This window comes from Chamaea fasciata, unplaced genomic scaffold (genome assembly GCF_029207755.1).
Source record: "Chamaea fasciata isolate MVZ Bird 193981 ecotype frontalis unplaced genomic scaffold, bChaFas1.0.hap1 SCAF_19, whole genome shotgun sequence".
Classification (NCBI taxonomy): Eukaryota; Metazoa; Chordata; class Aves; order Passeriformes; family Sylviidae; genus Chamaea; species Chamaea fasciata.
This window is the reverse complement of record NW_027094104.1, coordinates 5,359,877-5,375,147: the sequence shown is the minus strand read 5'-3', so window position 1 is coordinate 5,375,147 and position 15,271 is coordinate 5,359,877. Positions and strand designations below refer to the sequence as shown.

General features: G+C 59.3%; 2 protein-coding genes across 2 annotated transcripts in view; both read left to right on the top strand.

Annotated features, from left to right (window-relative positions):
- The first annotated feature begins 89 nt into the window (after nucleotides 1-89).
- Nucleotides 90-7,374, top strand: SLC26A11 (solute carrier family 26 member 11). Its single transcript, XM_066200190.1, has 16 exons — nucleotides 90-315; nucleotides 600-792; nucleotides 983-1,068; nucleotides 1,569-1,648; nucleotides 1,855-1,997; nucleotides 2,243-2,418; nucleotides 2,508-2,580; nucleotides 2,914-2,964; nucleotides 3,248-3,308; nucleotides 3,666-3,721; nucleotides 3,839-3,979; nucleotides 4,691-4,818; nucleotides 5,166-5,265; nucleotides 5,483-5,619; nucleotides 5,826-5,898; nucleotides 6,629-7,374. Exons 1-16 carry the CDS (start codon nucleotides 151-153, stop codon nucleotides 6,709-6,711), a joined length of 1,746 nt encoding a protein of 581 aa, XP_066056287.1. The 5' UTR covers nucleotides 90-150; the 3' UTR covers nucleotides 6,712-7,374.
- Nucleotides 7,375-8,138: 764 nt separating this feature from the next.
- RNF213 (ring finger protein 213) overlaps nucleotides 8,139-15,271 on the top strand; it is a 46,269-nt gene continuing 39,136 nt past the window's right edge. The window contains exons 1-7 of the mRNA XM_066200205.1: nucleotides 8,139-8,246; nucleotides 11,248-11,553; nucleotides 12,007-12,618; nucleotides 13,164-13,345; nucleotides 13,947-14,105; nucleotides 14,331-14,524; nucleotides 14,718-14,998. Of these exons, the coding sequence (XP_066056302.1) occupies nucleotides 11,356-11,553; nucleotides 12,007-12,618; nucleotides 13,164-13,345; nucleotides 13,947-14,105; nucleotides 14,331-14,524; nucleotides 14,718-14,998 (1,626 nt within the window). The 5' untranslated portion in view covers nucleotides 8,139-8,246; nucleotides 11,248-11,355. The remainder of the gene's footprint in view (nucleotides 8,247-11,247; nucleotides 11,554-12,006; nucleotides 12,619-13,163; nucleotides 13,346-13,946; nucleotides 14,106-14,330; nucleotides 14,525-14,717; nucleotides 14,999-15,271) is intronic.

Sequence of the window (15,271 nt, the reverse complement as noted above, 5' to 3'; positions counted from 1 at the left end):
TCCTCCTCACCCCGGTCACATGAGGCGCCCCGGCCGCTCAGATCCGGCGCGGGCGGAGCTCCGGTCTGTGCCGGGCTGGCACCGGCGGCTCCGCGCAGCCCCTGCCCCGCGGGGGTGCCGCTCCCCCCGGTCCCCGCCGCCGTCCCGGCCATGCCGGGGTCCCGCTGCCCGCGCCCGGCGCTGCCGATCCTGCGCTGGCTCCCGCGGTATTCCCGGGCGTGGCTGCCGCTGGACCTGCTGGCGGGGCTGGCCGTGGGACTGACCGCCGTGCCCCAGGCGCTGGCCTACGCCGAGCTGGCCGGGCTGCCGCTGCAGGTGGGTGCCAGGGCCCGGGGCTGGGACCCGGGGACCTGCCGCTCTGCCCGGGGCGATCCGGGCCCCCCGCTCCCGGAGCAGTCTGCCAGTGTGGTGGTCAGGGCTGAGCTGGGCTGGGTGTCCAAGGACTGGCGCTGTGCTGTTGCCCATTTCCTGGGCAGGATGCCATGCGTGTGCCAAGGGCCCTGGAGTGACCGGAGATCAGCCCAGCCCTCGCAGTCCAGGAGGTTTCTGTCCTCTCCCCGCTCCCAGAGCTGTGCCAGTGTCCCTTTGTCCCCCTGCAGTACGGCCTCTACTCCTCCTTCATGGGCTGCTTCGTCTACTGCTTCCTGGGCACGGCCAAGGACGTGACGCTGGGTCCCACGGCCATCATGTCCCTGCTGGTCTCCTCATACGCCTTCCACGAGCCCGTCTATGCCGTTCTCCTCGCCTTCCTCTCTGGCTGCATTCAGCTGGCCATGGGGCTCCTGCACCTCGGTGAGATGCTCTTGCCATGCACAGACGTTTGTTTAGGGTATTGCTGTATACAGCCTGTAGCTGTTCCTTCCTCCTCTCTGCTCCCTGGGACACTGGGGTTGTCCTGCTGACGCTTGTGACAGCTCCCTGTGCACACACACAAGGCCCCAGTGGGGTCCAGAGTGTGCTCACTGCCTCCCATCCCATGCAGGATTCCTTCTGGATTTCATTTCCTGCCCTGTCATTAAAGGGTTTACATCAGCTGCTTCCATCACCATTAGCTTCAACCAAATCAAGGTAGGATCTGCCTGCCCTGGATGCCTCACCAGCTCTCTCCTAGTGCTGTGGAACTGGGATATTTGGCACCAGGCTGGGCCATGTGCTTGGTGCTGGAGGAAGGAGCCCCCAAAGGGGTCCTGGGACCCCCTGCTAGTGGTTCTGCTGTGTCCCTGAGTGCTCTGCTCTGAGCAGACCAAGCTGAACACACCCTCTGCTGGTGATCAGCTGGTGGCATCCAGGACACCGGTGAAACCACGACATTGGATATGCTCACTTGCAGGAGGCACTGGGCCATTCTCTGGCACGGTGGGTTCGCAAATTTGGAAGCTGCAGGGGGGTTAGCAGCCCCAGCGGCCCCTCGCTGGCCTCGCAGGGACCTGAGGCTCTGCTGGGCTGCCACACTTCCTTTGTGGTTAACCCAAATCAGAGCCTCAGCCAGCAGCTGGCAGGCCGGCGTTGGCCAATGGCTGCGGTCATGGGACAGCCGGGCTGTCACCACGCTTTGTCTTCCTGCACAGAACATCCTGGGGCTGCAGGGCATCCCGAGGCAGTTCTTCCTGCAGGTCTATGAGACGCTGAGGAGGATTGGGGAGACCAGGTCAGCACCATCCCTGCCCTGCTCCGTCCCCTGCAGCTGCAGCATGCTGGGCTCTGCTGCTTCACTCCCTTCTCTTTGGTCACACCTTGGACTGATTTCTGGGTCTCTGCCCGGAGCTGTGACACAATCCCCCCTCTCCTGGGGCTTTGTGAGAGCTCTCCTGTGCCCACAGCCTGTTTGGGGCAGCACTGCTGTGCCTCTTGCAGGGCTGGAGACGCTGTGCTGGGGCTCACCTGCCTGGCTGCACTGGCAGGGCTCCGGGCCATGAAGAGCCACCTGCCCCGAGCTGCTCCTGCAGAGCCACTGGTTGTCAGGATCAGCTACCTGGTTGTCTGGATCTCTGCCACAGGTGTGTCAGCTGTCCTCTGCCCCGTCCCCTCCTGGGGGCTCATCCCTTTGGGGCAAGGAAGACAAAACTGGTAAAGCCCAGGCTGACAGGAGGTGGGTCAGGGAGGACAAAGTCCCAAGGGTGCTGCCCCTGTGCCCCTTCCCAAGGCTTGGGAGTCCTCAGCAGCTCAGATACCCATGTCCTGCCCCCCTCCCGCTGCCCTGGGCTCCAGGCAGGTTTCACAGGTGCTCTCTCCACTTCCACAGCACGAAATGCTCTCGTCGTCCTGTTTGCTGGCCTGGTGGCTTACTCCTTCCAGGTGATGGGCTCGCAGCCCTTCAGGCTCACGGGCAGCATCCCCCAGGGCCTCCCTGCCCTCCGGCCGCCGCGCTTCTCCCTGGCAGCGCCCAACGGCACCGTCCCCTTCCTGAGCATGGTGCAGGTGGGTGCTGGCAGCTCCCCAGGGGCTGCTCTGCCCCCTCCTGCATGTGCTGGGTCCCAGCCTGCCCTGACTGGATCCTCCCCTCCCAGGACATGGGGGTCGGGCTGGCCGTGGTGCCGCTCATGGGCCTGCTGGAGACCATCGCCATCGCCAAGGCTTTTGGTAGGGCTGTGCCAGGGTCCTGCTCACAGGGGCATCTTTGCAGGGGTTTGGGGTGCTGGGGAGGGGTCTGCAAGGGCTTGGTGTGCTGGGGAAGGTGCTGTTCCTTCCTGGGGAAGGGCAGTGGGAGGGTCTGGGCTGCAGTTCATAGCATGGGCTGGCAGGAGGGGTCCTGTGGGGTGCACAGCTGAAATTTGCCCAGGTGAGTGTTGTCTCAGGGTGCTCCTGTGCCTGAGGGATGCCAGGACAGGGCCCACACTGTCCCAGTCACTGCTCCATGTGCGTGGCAGGTCGTGCCTGTGGGAGCCTCAGGCCAATGCCAACATCTCCTTTCAGCCTCACAGAATGGTTACAGGATTGACCCCAACCAGGAGCTGCTGGCTCTGGGTAAGAGCTGCTTGGTCAGGAGGGCAGGGGTGGGGTTCTGGCCCCAGCACTACCTGAGATCCCCATCTGGGCAGTCCTGCCTCCACCTGAAATTTTCCCTTCCTTACCTTGCATGCTGCCCCCACCCCAGGCGTTCTGACAGCTCAGGAATTTCCAGAGCAGGCTGAGTCACTCTTGCACAGCTGGGTGGGCACTGTTCAGCCCCGGATCTGGGAAGGGAGAAGGTCATGATGGGGACACAGACACAGCAGTGCCTCCCCAGCCCCTCTCCTTGTCTCCTCAGGCGTCGCCAATGTCCTGGGCTCCTTTGTCTCCTCGTACCCCATCACGGGCAGCTTTGGCCGGTGGGTAGCCGGAGGGGGAGCAGGGCTCTCACTGGGGCTGTGTGGTGAGGGGGCTCTGCAAGAACTTGAGTGGAAGACTCTGCTGACCCCAGTGGGCCCCTGAGCTCATGTCCTGGTCCCCAGAAGCTCACCTTTGTGGCCAGGCTATGCATGTGTCCCTGTGGCCACCTTCCCTTCTGCTAAGGGCCACCTCCCTTCCTGCTGTGCAGTCCTGCTGTGGGCTGGAAGCCAGGGGCTTGCTCGTGCCTCCCTGATGGGGCGGGTGGTTCTCCTGGGAGGGGTCTTTGGGCAGTGGGCGGGAGCAACCCCCAGCCCCCCGGCCCTGCACAGCCTGGCATGTGTGGGTTTGCATTTCAGGACGGCGGTGAATGCTCAGTCAGGGGTCTGCACCCCCGCGGGAGGGCTCGTCACAGGTACAGCCCTGCCCCTTGCCCTGCTCCTGAGCTGCTCCCTGAGTGTCAGGGACCCCTGGGTGTCGGGGACCCCTGGGTGTCAGGGTGCCCGTGGCTCAGGGGTCCCCCCTCCCGCAGGTGCCCTGGTGCTGCTGTCCCTGGCCTACCTCACCTCTCTCTTCTATTACATCCCCAAAGCGGCGCTGGCCGCCGTCATCATCTCGGCCGTGGTGCCCATGTTCGATGCTGGCATCTTCCGGACGCTCTGGAGGGTTAAGAGTGAGGGCATCAGTCGGGAACGGGCAATCCCCCGTTAGGGAAACTTCCCAGCCATCCAGGAGCCGCTCTGGCAGCCACACTCACCCCCTCTGAGCTGGGACAGAGGCCCCTTCACGGCTCCCCGTGTCCCACTCACACAGACCAGGTTTCATAACCGGCTCTACCCCCGGTTTCCCATATCAGAGTCTCAGAAGTGCAGATCCTTAAAAAAATTAACCATGGTGCCATAAACAAATAACAGAGTAACAGCTCGAGTTGGGTGTTTCTGAGGAGGGATCCAGAACAAAGGAACCTGTGAACTTTTATCCCTTTAGCCATTCACAGACATGCGAAATCTGGGGGTGGTTGGCTCCTGCCGCCGTCTCTGAGTGTCCCATCGCTGTCTCTGAGTGTCCCATCGCTGTCTCTGAGTGTCCCATCACGGTTTCTGAGTGTCCCATCACTGTCTCTGAGTGTCCCATCACGGTCTCTGAGTGTCCCATCGCGTGGCTGCCCACCGATGCCTGAGTTCTTTGTTATCCCATCCTCCCAAGGGCTCCCGTCCAGAGCTCAACCTGCAGCTCCGCTGAAGCTGCCCCCGAGCCACCTGCACGGGATGGATTCCTCAGGACCCAGGTGCAGCCGGGCTCTGCCCGCAGAGCTGACGCTGTCATTGAGTGCCCTGTGGCACCAGGACCAGCCACAGCCGAGCCTGGCTTCTCTTTCTTGCAGGGCTGGACCTTGTGCCCCTCTGTGTGACATTCCTGCTCTGCTTCTGGGAGATTCAGTACGGAATCGTGGCTGGGGTGCTGCTTTCTGCGATTCTCCTGCTCTACTCCATTGCCAGGCCCCCAATAAAGGTGGGCTTCACCCTTCCCCTTGGATGTGCTGGGAGGGGGATCCTGAGGGCAGTGGGGCGTTGGGGTGCAGGATGCTGCTGACCTGTTCTTGCTGCCAGGGGCACAGCACAGGGACCCCTTTCAAAGAGCAGGAGGAAAGGAATATCCTCAGACTGGAGAGCAGGAGAGGGAGGCCTCGCTGTCCCTGTCCTGCTGACACTAGGGTGTGTACAGGAGGGTTTTCCCTGTGGGATGGGGGCTCCTGCTTCTCCCACTTCATCCAGGAGGACAGTGAGTGACACGGGCAGTTGTCCCTGCCTGGGGAAGGTCACAGCCGTGAGCTCCCTGTGACGCCTCTCCCTACACAGGTGTCGGAGGGGGCGGTGCTGCTGGTGCAGCCGGGGAGCAGCCTGCACTTCCCAGCCGTGGAGCACCTGCGGGGCGCTGTGTGCAGCCGTGCTCTGGCAGGTACTGTGCTCCCAGCCTGTCCTGGGGACACGGCTGTCACCGTCTGCATCACTTCTGGTGTGGGTGGCAAGTGCTGCCCAGCCCCAAGGACTGCGGGTGCAAGCGGTGACACCACAGTTGTCCCACCCCTGCCAGCCCCTGCCCTGGCTCTGAGGGCCGTGACCCCTGGGCTGGTCATTTCTGGGCTCATCAGGGACATGACCTTGTGCTCTTCCAGCAGCATCTCCACCACGTTCTGTCATCCTGGACTGCTGCCACATCAGCAGCATTGATTACACGGTGGTGCTGGGGCTGGCAGAGCTGCTGCAGGAGCTGCGCAGGCACGGCCTCTCGCTGGCCTTCTGTGGCCTGAAGGTGTGTGCGACCTCGGCCAGCCCACCCCGGGCCCGGGGAGGGTGTGGCTGATGGGCTCAGCCCAGCTGCTCTCCCGGGCTCTGTGCTGGCCTCTGCTCCGGTGGCACCGTCACCATCCCAAGCACCTTCATCTCACAACTGGGATGGCTGGGGGCTCTGCCGAGGAGGGATGGGAAGTGCCCCAGCCCAGGTTTCTCTGCCCTCAGGACCCTGTTCTCCAAGTCCTCCTGTCTGCAGACTTAGAAGGATTCCAGCATTTTCCCAGCTGGGAGGAGGCAGGTGAGGCTCCGGGCTGCTCTCCCAGGACAGGATGAGTGTGGCTCTGGAGGACATCCACGAGGATCTGACCTGTCCAGCTGCAGAGCAGAAGTGTGGGGGGATGCAGGGCTCCTGGGAGGGTGAGCTGGAGCTCCCCTGAAGGATTTGGTCCCCCCAGCCTTGGGGATTCATGGTGAGCTCTGGTGGTTCAGCCCAGCAGCAGCTCAGCACCACAGAGCCCTCCACTCCCCCTACAGAGGGATGGGACAGAATCAGAGAAAAGGTAAAGCTCTTGGGCTGAGATGAAAGAGGTTAAATAGGACAGAAAAGAAAAGGAAAATTATAATAACGAGAAAGGAATATCCAGAGTATGTGATGCACAGGCTGCTTGCTCACCACCCACTGAGCAATGCCCAGACAGCCCCTGAGCAGGGGCTGTCACCCCCAGCCCAAATTCCCCCAGTGTTTCCTTCAGCACCGTGCCCTGTGCTCTGGAACATCCCTCTGGGCACTGGGGCAGCTCTCCTGGCTCTGCCCCCTCCCAGCTCCTTGCTGCCCAGGCAGCCTGGCAGGCTGAGAAGTCCTTGGCTTAGTGTAAGCACTGCTCAGCAGCAGCTGAGCCATCAGGCTGTTATCAACAGGAGTCTCATCCTGAATCCAAACACAGCTCTGAACCCTGGGAAGAAAATTTACTGTGTCCCAGCCAGACATGAGCCCTGGCTTGACTCTGCTTCCCCCTTTCCTGTCCCAGCACAGGGCAGGGGAGCGGAGTTGGGGGACAACAGAGCAGAGCCCTTCACCAGCACTGCTGAGAGCACGGGGCTCATCCAGTGAGACCAGTTTGGGCTGAACGTCCTGTGACACCCCAGTGACACCAACGCACTCTGTGGAGCCACATGCCAAGCCAGGCCTGTGGGGATGGACTGTCCCCATGTCCCACACCGGGATGGACAGAGCAGCACCAGCCCAACCCCATGCAGGCTGTGGGACAAAACTGTTCCCTGTCACAGTGACCAATGCAAAGCCATCCTTCCTTCAGGGAGCGGCTGGCATTTTTTAAAGAACTGTTTTAATTCTGGACCCTTTTCATGTCCTGGGCCACTCCAATGGTGATGCAGGATGTGCTCTCGTCAAAGCTGTTTCAGGGCTGCTGGTGCTGCCTTCCAAAGAGACATCGGGGCTCAGCCTCCGGTTGCTGGGAGAGGGAAAACCTCTGGGACTGTGCCCCTTACTGATCTTTATCCTTACTTATCTTTTTTATCCTTATCTTTTTGGTGGGATGTTGTGCCAAACACTGCACTGGGTCAGGGCTGGTCTGTCACCCTGGGGTGCAGCCCCTGGCCTGGGACCTGCCGAGGGGACAGTCACGGTGACACCAGGCTGTGTCCAGCTGAGTGACAGGGACAGCACCTGGTGGCGCTGGGCAGGGTCGGGAATTCAGTTTCCCTGAACAGCCCTCGGCTAACATCGAGGGTGTAATAAATCACAAATCGCTAATGAGTCGGTGTGATCTCTGCCTGCTTGAGGGAAAGCTTTTTCCTTTTGTGTGGGAAGGGGAGATTATCTTCTGGGTGCTGCTGAGCATGCCAAGGAAAAGAAAGTGAAACCAGTCTGGGGCTCTGTGGGTGAGCCGAGCCCCAGGGCGCGTTCTGGCACACCTCCTGCTGCCGGAGGTGCTGGAAGGGCAGCAGAGGTGCCCGGGAGCCACGCACCTGCCAGGACCGCCGGGTCCTGCCCTGGAGTGCTCGTTCCGTCCGGGGCAACACTGAGCTGTGAGTTCCCTGCTGCGCCATGGGGATGCCGGGAGGGGGAAAAGAGGGGCATGGGGGTAAAATGGGCCGGTTGTTTAAGAATATTGTGTGTGCTCAAAGCTGTGTGAACACTGGTGGAGGTCAGGCTGCTGGGAGCCCGTCCTCGGCTTGGTCCTGGTTGGGTCTGGGATGGGGCACCAGCCGTGTCTCTGCTTTTGACTGGAATCTGCTTTTGATTGTCGGGTCCAGCACAATGTGCTCTCCTCCAACACCCTTGTCCTCCTCGCTGCTGCCGCCGGGTCCTGTCTCGCGTCCCTGCGCCGGCCGGGGGACACCTGCACTGGGCTGATAGGTGGGGGGATGCTCGGGGGGCACCGGGGACGAACCCCGAGGGACGCCCGGCGGGATGGGGGCCGGGCGGGGCGGGATCCGTGGAGAGCCGCCCGGGGGCGGTGGCCGGGTCAGATTGGCGGGGAGGTTCGGGGCTGGGCGGAGACCGTGACTGCAAAAACGAAAGTTGGCGGCTCGGCGGAGAAACGAAACTTGTCTGGGCGGGAGTCGGCGGAGCCGGAGGACGAGCGGGCGCTGGAGGTGCTGATGCCCGTGCCCGGTCTCTCGGTGAGTAGCGCTGCCGGGGCCGGCGAGTGGCGGAACGGGGAGTCAGGCCTGGGGGGCTCCGGGGCGGGCGGCGTGGGGCGGGGGCAGCCGCGTGTCCGGGGCAGGCGGCGCTGCGGGCTCCGGGCTCCGCTGCATCCTCGCTGTGCCCCCGAAGCCCCTCCGGGAGCCCCGATTTCCCCAGTGCACCCGCATCCCCGATCCGCCCTGAGACCTCCGATGCGTCCCCGGGCACTCCCATCTCCCCGTTCGCCTGGGATGCCTCTATCCCGCGGTGCCCACTGTTCTCTCCGGTGTCCCCCCCCGGTTCCCCCCAGTGTTCTCCCCAGTATCCCCGGTGTCCCCCGCCCCGTGTCCCCCCCCCGGTTCTCCCCAGTGTTCTCCCCAGTATCCCCGGTGTCCCGTGCCCCCCGGGTTCTCCCCAGTGTTCTCCCCAGTATCCCCGGTGTCTCCCGCCTCGTGTCCCTCCCCGGTTCTCCCCAGTGTTCTCCCCAGTATCCCCCCCAGTATCCCCGGTGTCCCGTGCCCCCCCGGTTCTCCCCAGTGTTCTCCCCAGTATCCCCGGTGTCCCGTGCCCCCCCCGGTTCTCCCCAGTGTTCTCCCCAGTATCCCCGGTGTCCCCCGCCCCGTGCCCCCCCCCGCCCTCCCGGCGCCCCCCGGGAGGCGCGCTAGCCCCGCCCCTCACATCACATAACACGTTCATTTGCATACGGCTGCCGCTTCCCCACGCCATTGGTCCAGCCACCCTGCTCTACTGCATATCCCCCGAGGGGGCGAGGGAGAGCAGCGTCATTTGCATGCAGACCACGCCCACTGAGCGGGTCAGCGCCGCCCCGGGCCGGGCCGGGCTGCGACCCTCGGTGTTGGCGCGGGCTCGGGACCCGCTCCCGGCTGCGGCCCCGGCTCCGGCCCCGCTCTCGGCCCTAGCCCAGCCCTGGAACCGCTCCCGGGCACGGCTCCGGGCCCGCTGCCGGCCCCGGCGGTAGAGCAAGGCTCCCGGCCGCGGCCCAGCCCCAGGCAGGGTTCGGGGAAGGGGAGCCAGGCCCTCAGCCCTGTTTGTGTTTATTTGTCTGTGAGCGCTGTGGTTCCTTCCCCCCACGCTCCCAGCCCGGCTCTCGGGTGTCGGCGGTTGCTGGCAGTCAAAGCGCCGGGCAGGGGAGGACGTGACACGGCTCTGTTGCTTCACGCGCTGTTGGTGTCTCTGCCCCCTTGGCTCCTGCAGCCGCTGTGGGGCCGCGCTGGGCACGAGGGCTGGGCTGCCCTGGGACTGCACACTGACCAGAAGTCACTGACCACTGCCTGTGTCACCTCTGGTGTCCTGTGACTCTGGGCGCTGCTCTGCGCAGCTCATTCCACACTGCTCTTGTCCCAAACTCCCCTCCCGGTCTCTCATCTCAGCCTCCCCTGGCGTTCCTGACAAGAGAGAGTTCTCACTTTGCAGTGACTGTCGGGAGACACAGAAGTGATTCACTTGCTGACGCATCCTACACACAGTCTCCACACTCGGGTCTCCGGTGTTGGACTAGTTTTTGTTTTGCCAATGAAGCAATGCTGGTTTTTTATTAAAAGACCATCCTTGACACAGAATTTCCAATTTGCAACTTGTTGTTAGATTTAGAGCTCGCCCCTGAGTTGTGTTTGACAACACACTAATTCTGCCTCTCTGAGCAGAGACAGAATCAAGAACACAACACGGTTATACTTGAGGAAATGTTTCCTAATCCATTATTTGTTTGTGACTGAATGACCTGGGCCATCAGAATGGCTTTTGCTTTGCTGACAGAGAGAATGGGATCCCAGAAAAACACACTAAGTCAGAATCAAGCTGCTGCAGTCCTGACAGGGTCAGTTCTTAGCAAATCCCTCTGCACTCCAGCATGGCAGGGTAACAAACCTGTGATCTCTAGCTCTGAAATGCTGTAGGAAGAACATCCAAAGAAGCTGAGGTTCAAAGCTTTTGCTCTCAGAATTGGGGCAGAGGCAGTGTAAAGGGGCCTGTGAAACCCCTGCAGAAAGCAGAGATCTGCTCTGCTGCCTGGCTGGGCCTGGAGTTGCCCTCCCACAGGCTTTTGAAAGACTGGATAAAGCTGTGAAGATAAAAAGGTAGGTTCCTCTGCCTTCCTGGAAAGTGGGAGCGGTCGCAGTGCCACTCCAGAAGGCTGTGCCAGCTGAGGCGTGCCACTGTCCTGTCACTGGAGTCCGGGCACAGGCAGGACTGTGTCTGTGTCTGCAAGAGGGGCAGGGATGGAGCTGTACCTCGGTGCTGTGGTTCCCTAATTCTTCTGCAGCTGGCAGGGCCTTGGGGAGGGCAGAGGCTGCACAGGGAGGGTGGGTGGCATTGCTGGTGGGAGCTGAACAGGGGACAGCAAACAGTTCCTGTGTGTTCGTGCCCTGACTTTGGCTGGGACAGAGTTTATTGTTCCCAGGAGTGGGTTCAGAGCTGTGTTTGGATTCAGGATGAGACTCCTGTTGATAACAGCCTGATGGCTCAGCTGCTGCTGAGCAGTGCTTACACTAAGCCAAGGACTTCTCAGCCTGCCAGGCTGCCTGGGCAGCAAGGAGCTGGGAGGGGGCAGAGCCAGGAGAGCTGCCCCAGTGCCCAGAGGGATGTTCCAGAGCACAGGGCACGGTGCTGAAGGAAACACTGGGGGGATTTGGGCTGGGGGTGACAGCCCCTGCTCAGGGGCTGTCTGGGCATTGCTCAGTGGGTGGTGAGCAAGCAGCCTGTGCATCACATACTCTGGATATTCCTTTCTCGTTATTATAATTTTCCTTTTCTTTTTTTGTCCTATTAACCTGTCTATCTCAACCCACAAGTTTTGCCTGTTTTTCTGGTTTTCTCCCCCATCCAGGGGCTTGGAGTGACATGGTCCAGCGCAAGGTGTCCCTGCCTGTGGCAGGGGTGGAACAAGATGAGCTTTAACGTCCCGTCCAACCCAAGCCATCCTGCAACCCCACTGGGGGGTGAGTTTCCAATTCAACAATTAATTTCCCTCCATTGCAGAGAGAAGAGAAGTGCAGGTCTCTCCAGTCTCTGATGCAGAGGAAGAGGTGAAGGGAGAAGGTGCTGCTGAGCCTTCTTCCACCCCTGAAACAAAGGAGACCAAGGGTGATGGATGAAGCAATAGCTCTGCCCAACACCTCAGAGACCACACCTGACACTGCAGGATCTCCCTCCTCTGCTGAGACATGGAAGGAGGAAGAGGCATCCTCAGTGCTGGGGTATGTCACAGCTCCAGAGGACGACACAGAGCCCTCGGCTCTCCGCGGGGCTGGTGACTCTGCTGAGGTGGCTCCTCCAGTGAAGAAGGTGAGGATCCTGCTGGGTGCTGGGGCGCAGCTCTGACTTGTTGCTGTCTTGTGTGAAGTGAAGAGGCTGGGATGCATTCCCCACATTCCTTTGGCCACGTCGGGGAGCTGCTGCCTGACTTCCTCCAGGAGAAGCTGGCTGTGTTTGCTGACGCTGTGTTGTGCCTGCGGTGCTGAGGGAAACCACAGATTACACAAGTCAGCTCAGACACTGCAGCGCTGCTCGGTGCTCCTGCTGAGCAAGCCTTGAATATTAAATCTACACATTTCTCAGGAGTTATTTGCATTTCTCTGGCTGGTCTTGTCCCTCCTCTTCCTGATCGTTCTCTGTTAGCCCCGTGTAGCAGGAAGATGTTGGTACTTGCTGCAGTGGAGGAGGTGACAATGAGTTTCCATTGGCAATAAATAAACAGATATTGTGGTCTTTGTCTTTCTTTTTTTTTTTTTTTAATAGAAAAGGAAGAGGAGTAAAGCAAAGAAATGTGCATCCATCTCTGGGGAACAGGACTCTCTGCCTCCTCAAAGCACAGCACCACCTCAGACCACAGAGTCGCCTGACACATGTGTTGTTTCTCAAGAAACCCAGCCCCCCGGCGGGGAGGGAGCAAACCCAGGTGCTGATGGACTTACTGATGCCAGTGGAGACACACCTGAAGGCGACAGGGATTTGGCACACCTGGAGAGGGAAGCTGGCAGCCTGGAAGTAGAGGGGCTGAGCCTTGCAGAGCAGAGCAGTACAGCCAGTGAGGCTGCCCCAGCTCCCAGCGCTGCAGCCCCAGGGGATGAGGTGGGGCATGGAACAACCCCGGAGCACGGAGAGACAGCCAGGGGTCATGTGGAACAGGGCAGTCCTGCCCCTGGCCAGCTGCCAGCAGCCACAGCAGATTCCCAGGCCCAGGGCAGCAGCAAGGAGCCGATGTCAGCAGAGCAGGGAGCAAGTCCCCCTGAGCTTCCTCCTGCCAAGGGAGCCCCCCAAAGCAAACCTGAGACCAACACCTCCCCTGGGGCCCAGAGCCCACAGGCTGGGAAGGAGCCCAAGCAGAAAGGGACCAGTTCCACTGGCAAGGTGAGTGTGAGTGAACTCTGCTGTGTGTTCCAGTGGGCACAGCTTCTTTTGCCACTGTGACTTGCTCATGCTGTCAGTGAGGCTGAAGAGCAGCAGCCCAGGGATGCAGGGTTGAATTGAGGAGGCTCTTATTTGAGTTCTGTTCTCCTGGGTGTCAGTTCTAGCCCAGCTCTCACTGAGGGGTCGCTCAGTTACCCCAGGACTGGAAGGTGTCTCTTTTCCAGCCAGCTGTGCTCTCTGGGGAGCTTTGGGATCCCCTTGAACCGAGGGGATTCTGTGCTTTATGCCTGTGCCTGGTAAGCTGGAAGTGGATTCTCCTTCACTTTACAGCCACGCCCTGGGAGCTGGGTCTCACTGACCTGACTGCTTGGCAGTGTGTTTGGGTTGGGCTCCTCTCCCATCATGTGCTGTTTTCCTTGACTAGCATCTTCCCTCAGCAAGGGATCAGCATTTCCAGGAGGATGGAGCTGGTGGTGCACCAGGAGGAGATGTTGTGCTTCCAGAGTCTCCTGTTTCATTAGGCATTGTTTGTCTCCCTGTTGCAGAATGCAAACACAAAAGAGAAAAATCAGACCCCAAATGAGAAGATGCCTAAAGTGAGTGAGAAGACAAGTTCGGGCCAAGGAGCTGAGGCTGTCAGAAAGGAGGATGCTGTGGCTGCAGCAGACAGCCCCAAGAACAAAAAGGAACTAAAGAACCAGAAACCTGTGGAGAAGATTAAAGAAAGGTGAGAACAGCCCTGCTGCTCCCTAGCATTCTTCACTAACAGGAGTTGCTGTGAGGAGGACTCAGGACTCCAGACTGAGGTGCTGGGTTTGGGTCAGGACATACCTAGAAGATGTGGAAATGGAATTGTCTTGAAACTGAGGTGAAGTGGTTGTGCATGACCAATGTTGAATGGGAGCTGCAGCACAGGTGATGTCCCGGGTGATGTGTTGAACCTGCTTGAGGAGCTGATGGATAAAAGAGATTATTCTCTTATTTCTTGCTCTGCTTCACATACACTATGCTTTAGGTGAATAGTGTGAAGAGCTGTTTTGATGTTTTGCTTAATGTGAATGAACTGGAGGGGGTTGAAAGTGTAGCCATTCCAGGTGACTCTGCTGGGCCAGAGCATCTCCTGCTGCCTTTAGGAGCCCATTTTTACTTTTTGCACTGGGCTTTGCACTAGGCCTGCTCAAACAGTCTGAGTGAACTGCTGCCAGAGTTTATGGGTCTTGCAGCCACTTAGTTGGTGGCTCAAGTCTGATTTGAGGTCTACAGTGATTTGTGCAGTTAAAAAACCCCAACAGGATCCTTTCTATTTCCCTTCCAATTCTTTCCTGCAGTTCTGTGAGCCGCAATGAGGGTGTTACAGTCTATTTCCATGCAATATTATCCAAGGACTTCAAGCTCAACCCCGACACCCATAAAGTGTTCATCAGGGCTCAGGGCATTCCTTCCTATGACAACTGGAAGGACAACATCTGTGAGCTGAACTGCACCCGGTGAGTGTTTCCTGCCCTGTGGGGCCCCAGGTGCTGTGCAAGGTGTGGTCTGTGCCCACACCTGGGGGTTGCAGCAAAGGGTTTCACAGTGGAGAAAACTACTAAAATGTTCTTGTGAAAGAATAGTCACCATTCCTATTAAAAATGGAGCAATGCATGGAAAAGGAGGTCTGTAGGTCAGCTAACGTGTCCTTTGCCTGTCTTTGCTGTGTTTGTGCTTCTAAGGAATCTGGGAGAACATGGATACCTCATCGAAGGTGCTGTAACTCTCTCCAAAAAAATCCTGGATGAATACATTCCTTACAAGTACTGGGTGACCTGTGGCAAGGGGGAGTATGAGTTCATTTACAAGACTCCAGAATCCAATGATCACGTGAATCGCTGCTTATTGATCAAAAAGAGCTTGCTCAACAATGGAGGTGAGCTCTGCTGGCTGGACCTGCCCCTTGGGGTGATCCCTGCTGTCCCATGGCCTAGCATTCCTGCCAGACAGCCCTGTCTGAAGCTGGGAGCTCAGTGGGCTGCTGGGGGTATTGCTGTGGCAGCTGGAAGAGAGAAGGCACCTGATTGCAGTGGTTGTTTCCCTGTGTTCTCCCTGTGTTGCTGTTCCAGAGTGGCACCAGTACGACGACATTGTCTGTGCAAAGCCTTCCAAGTTCAAAAACGTTTGGCAGAAATTTGCTGGTGATAAAAACAAGGAAGTGGTGGAAGGGAAGAAAATAGCTGCCAGTGTTATGTTAGAAAGTATCTTCAGCATTCTTGGAACCTGGAGTCCTGGCAACCTGGAGAACTTCTTCTGGCAGCTGAAGCAGTTCTACTATGTTGCAGCAGCCCAGCGGGTGTTTGAAGGCAAGCCAGTGCTGTGGATAGAGTTAGGCTTCAGCACAGAGCAGGTAACCCCTTCTCTTGCACAGAGACAGAAAACATTCCATCACTGAACCCAAACTTGCATTTTGCTGTTGACCTTGCTGGACTAATTTTGTTTTTCCAGTCAAAGTTCTGTGGGGATCCTGCTGGGGTGGCTGCCACTGACTGCCATGGGGGCTTCAGTCAGCCTGTGCACCTCGGTGTGGTTCTGAGACCCCTCCCACGTGCGACAGCAGCACAGCTGGGATGTGGTGACTTCCCACTTGAGTGGGTTTTATGTCTGGATGTTGATTTCCTAA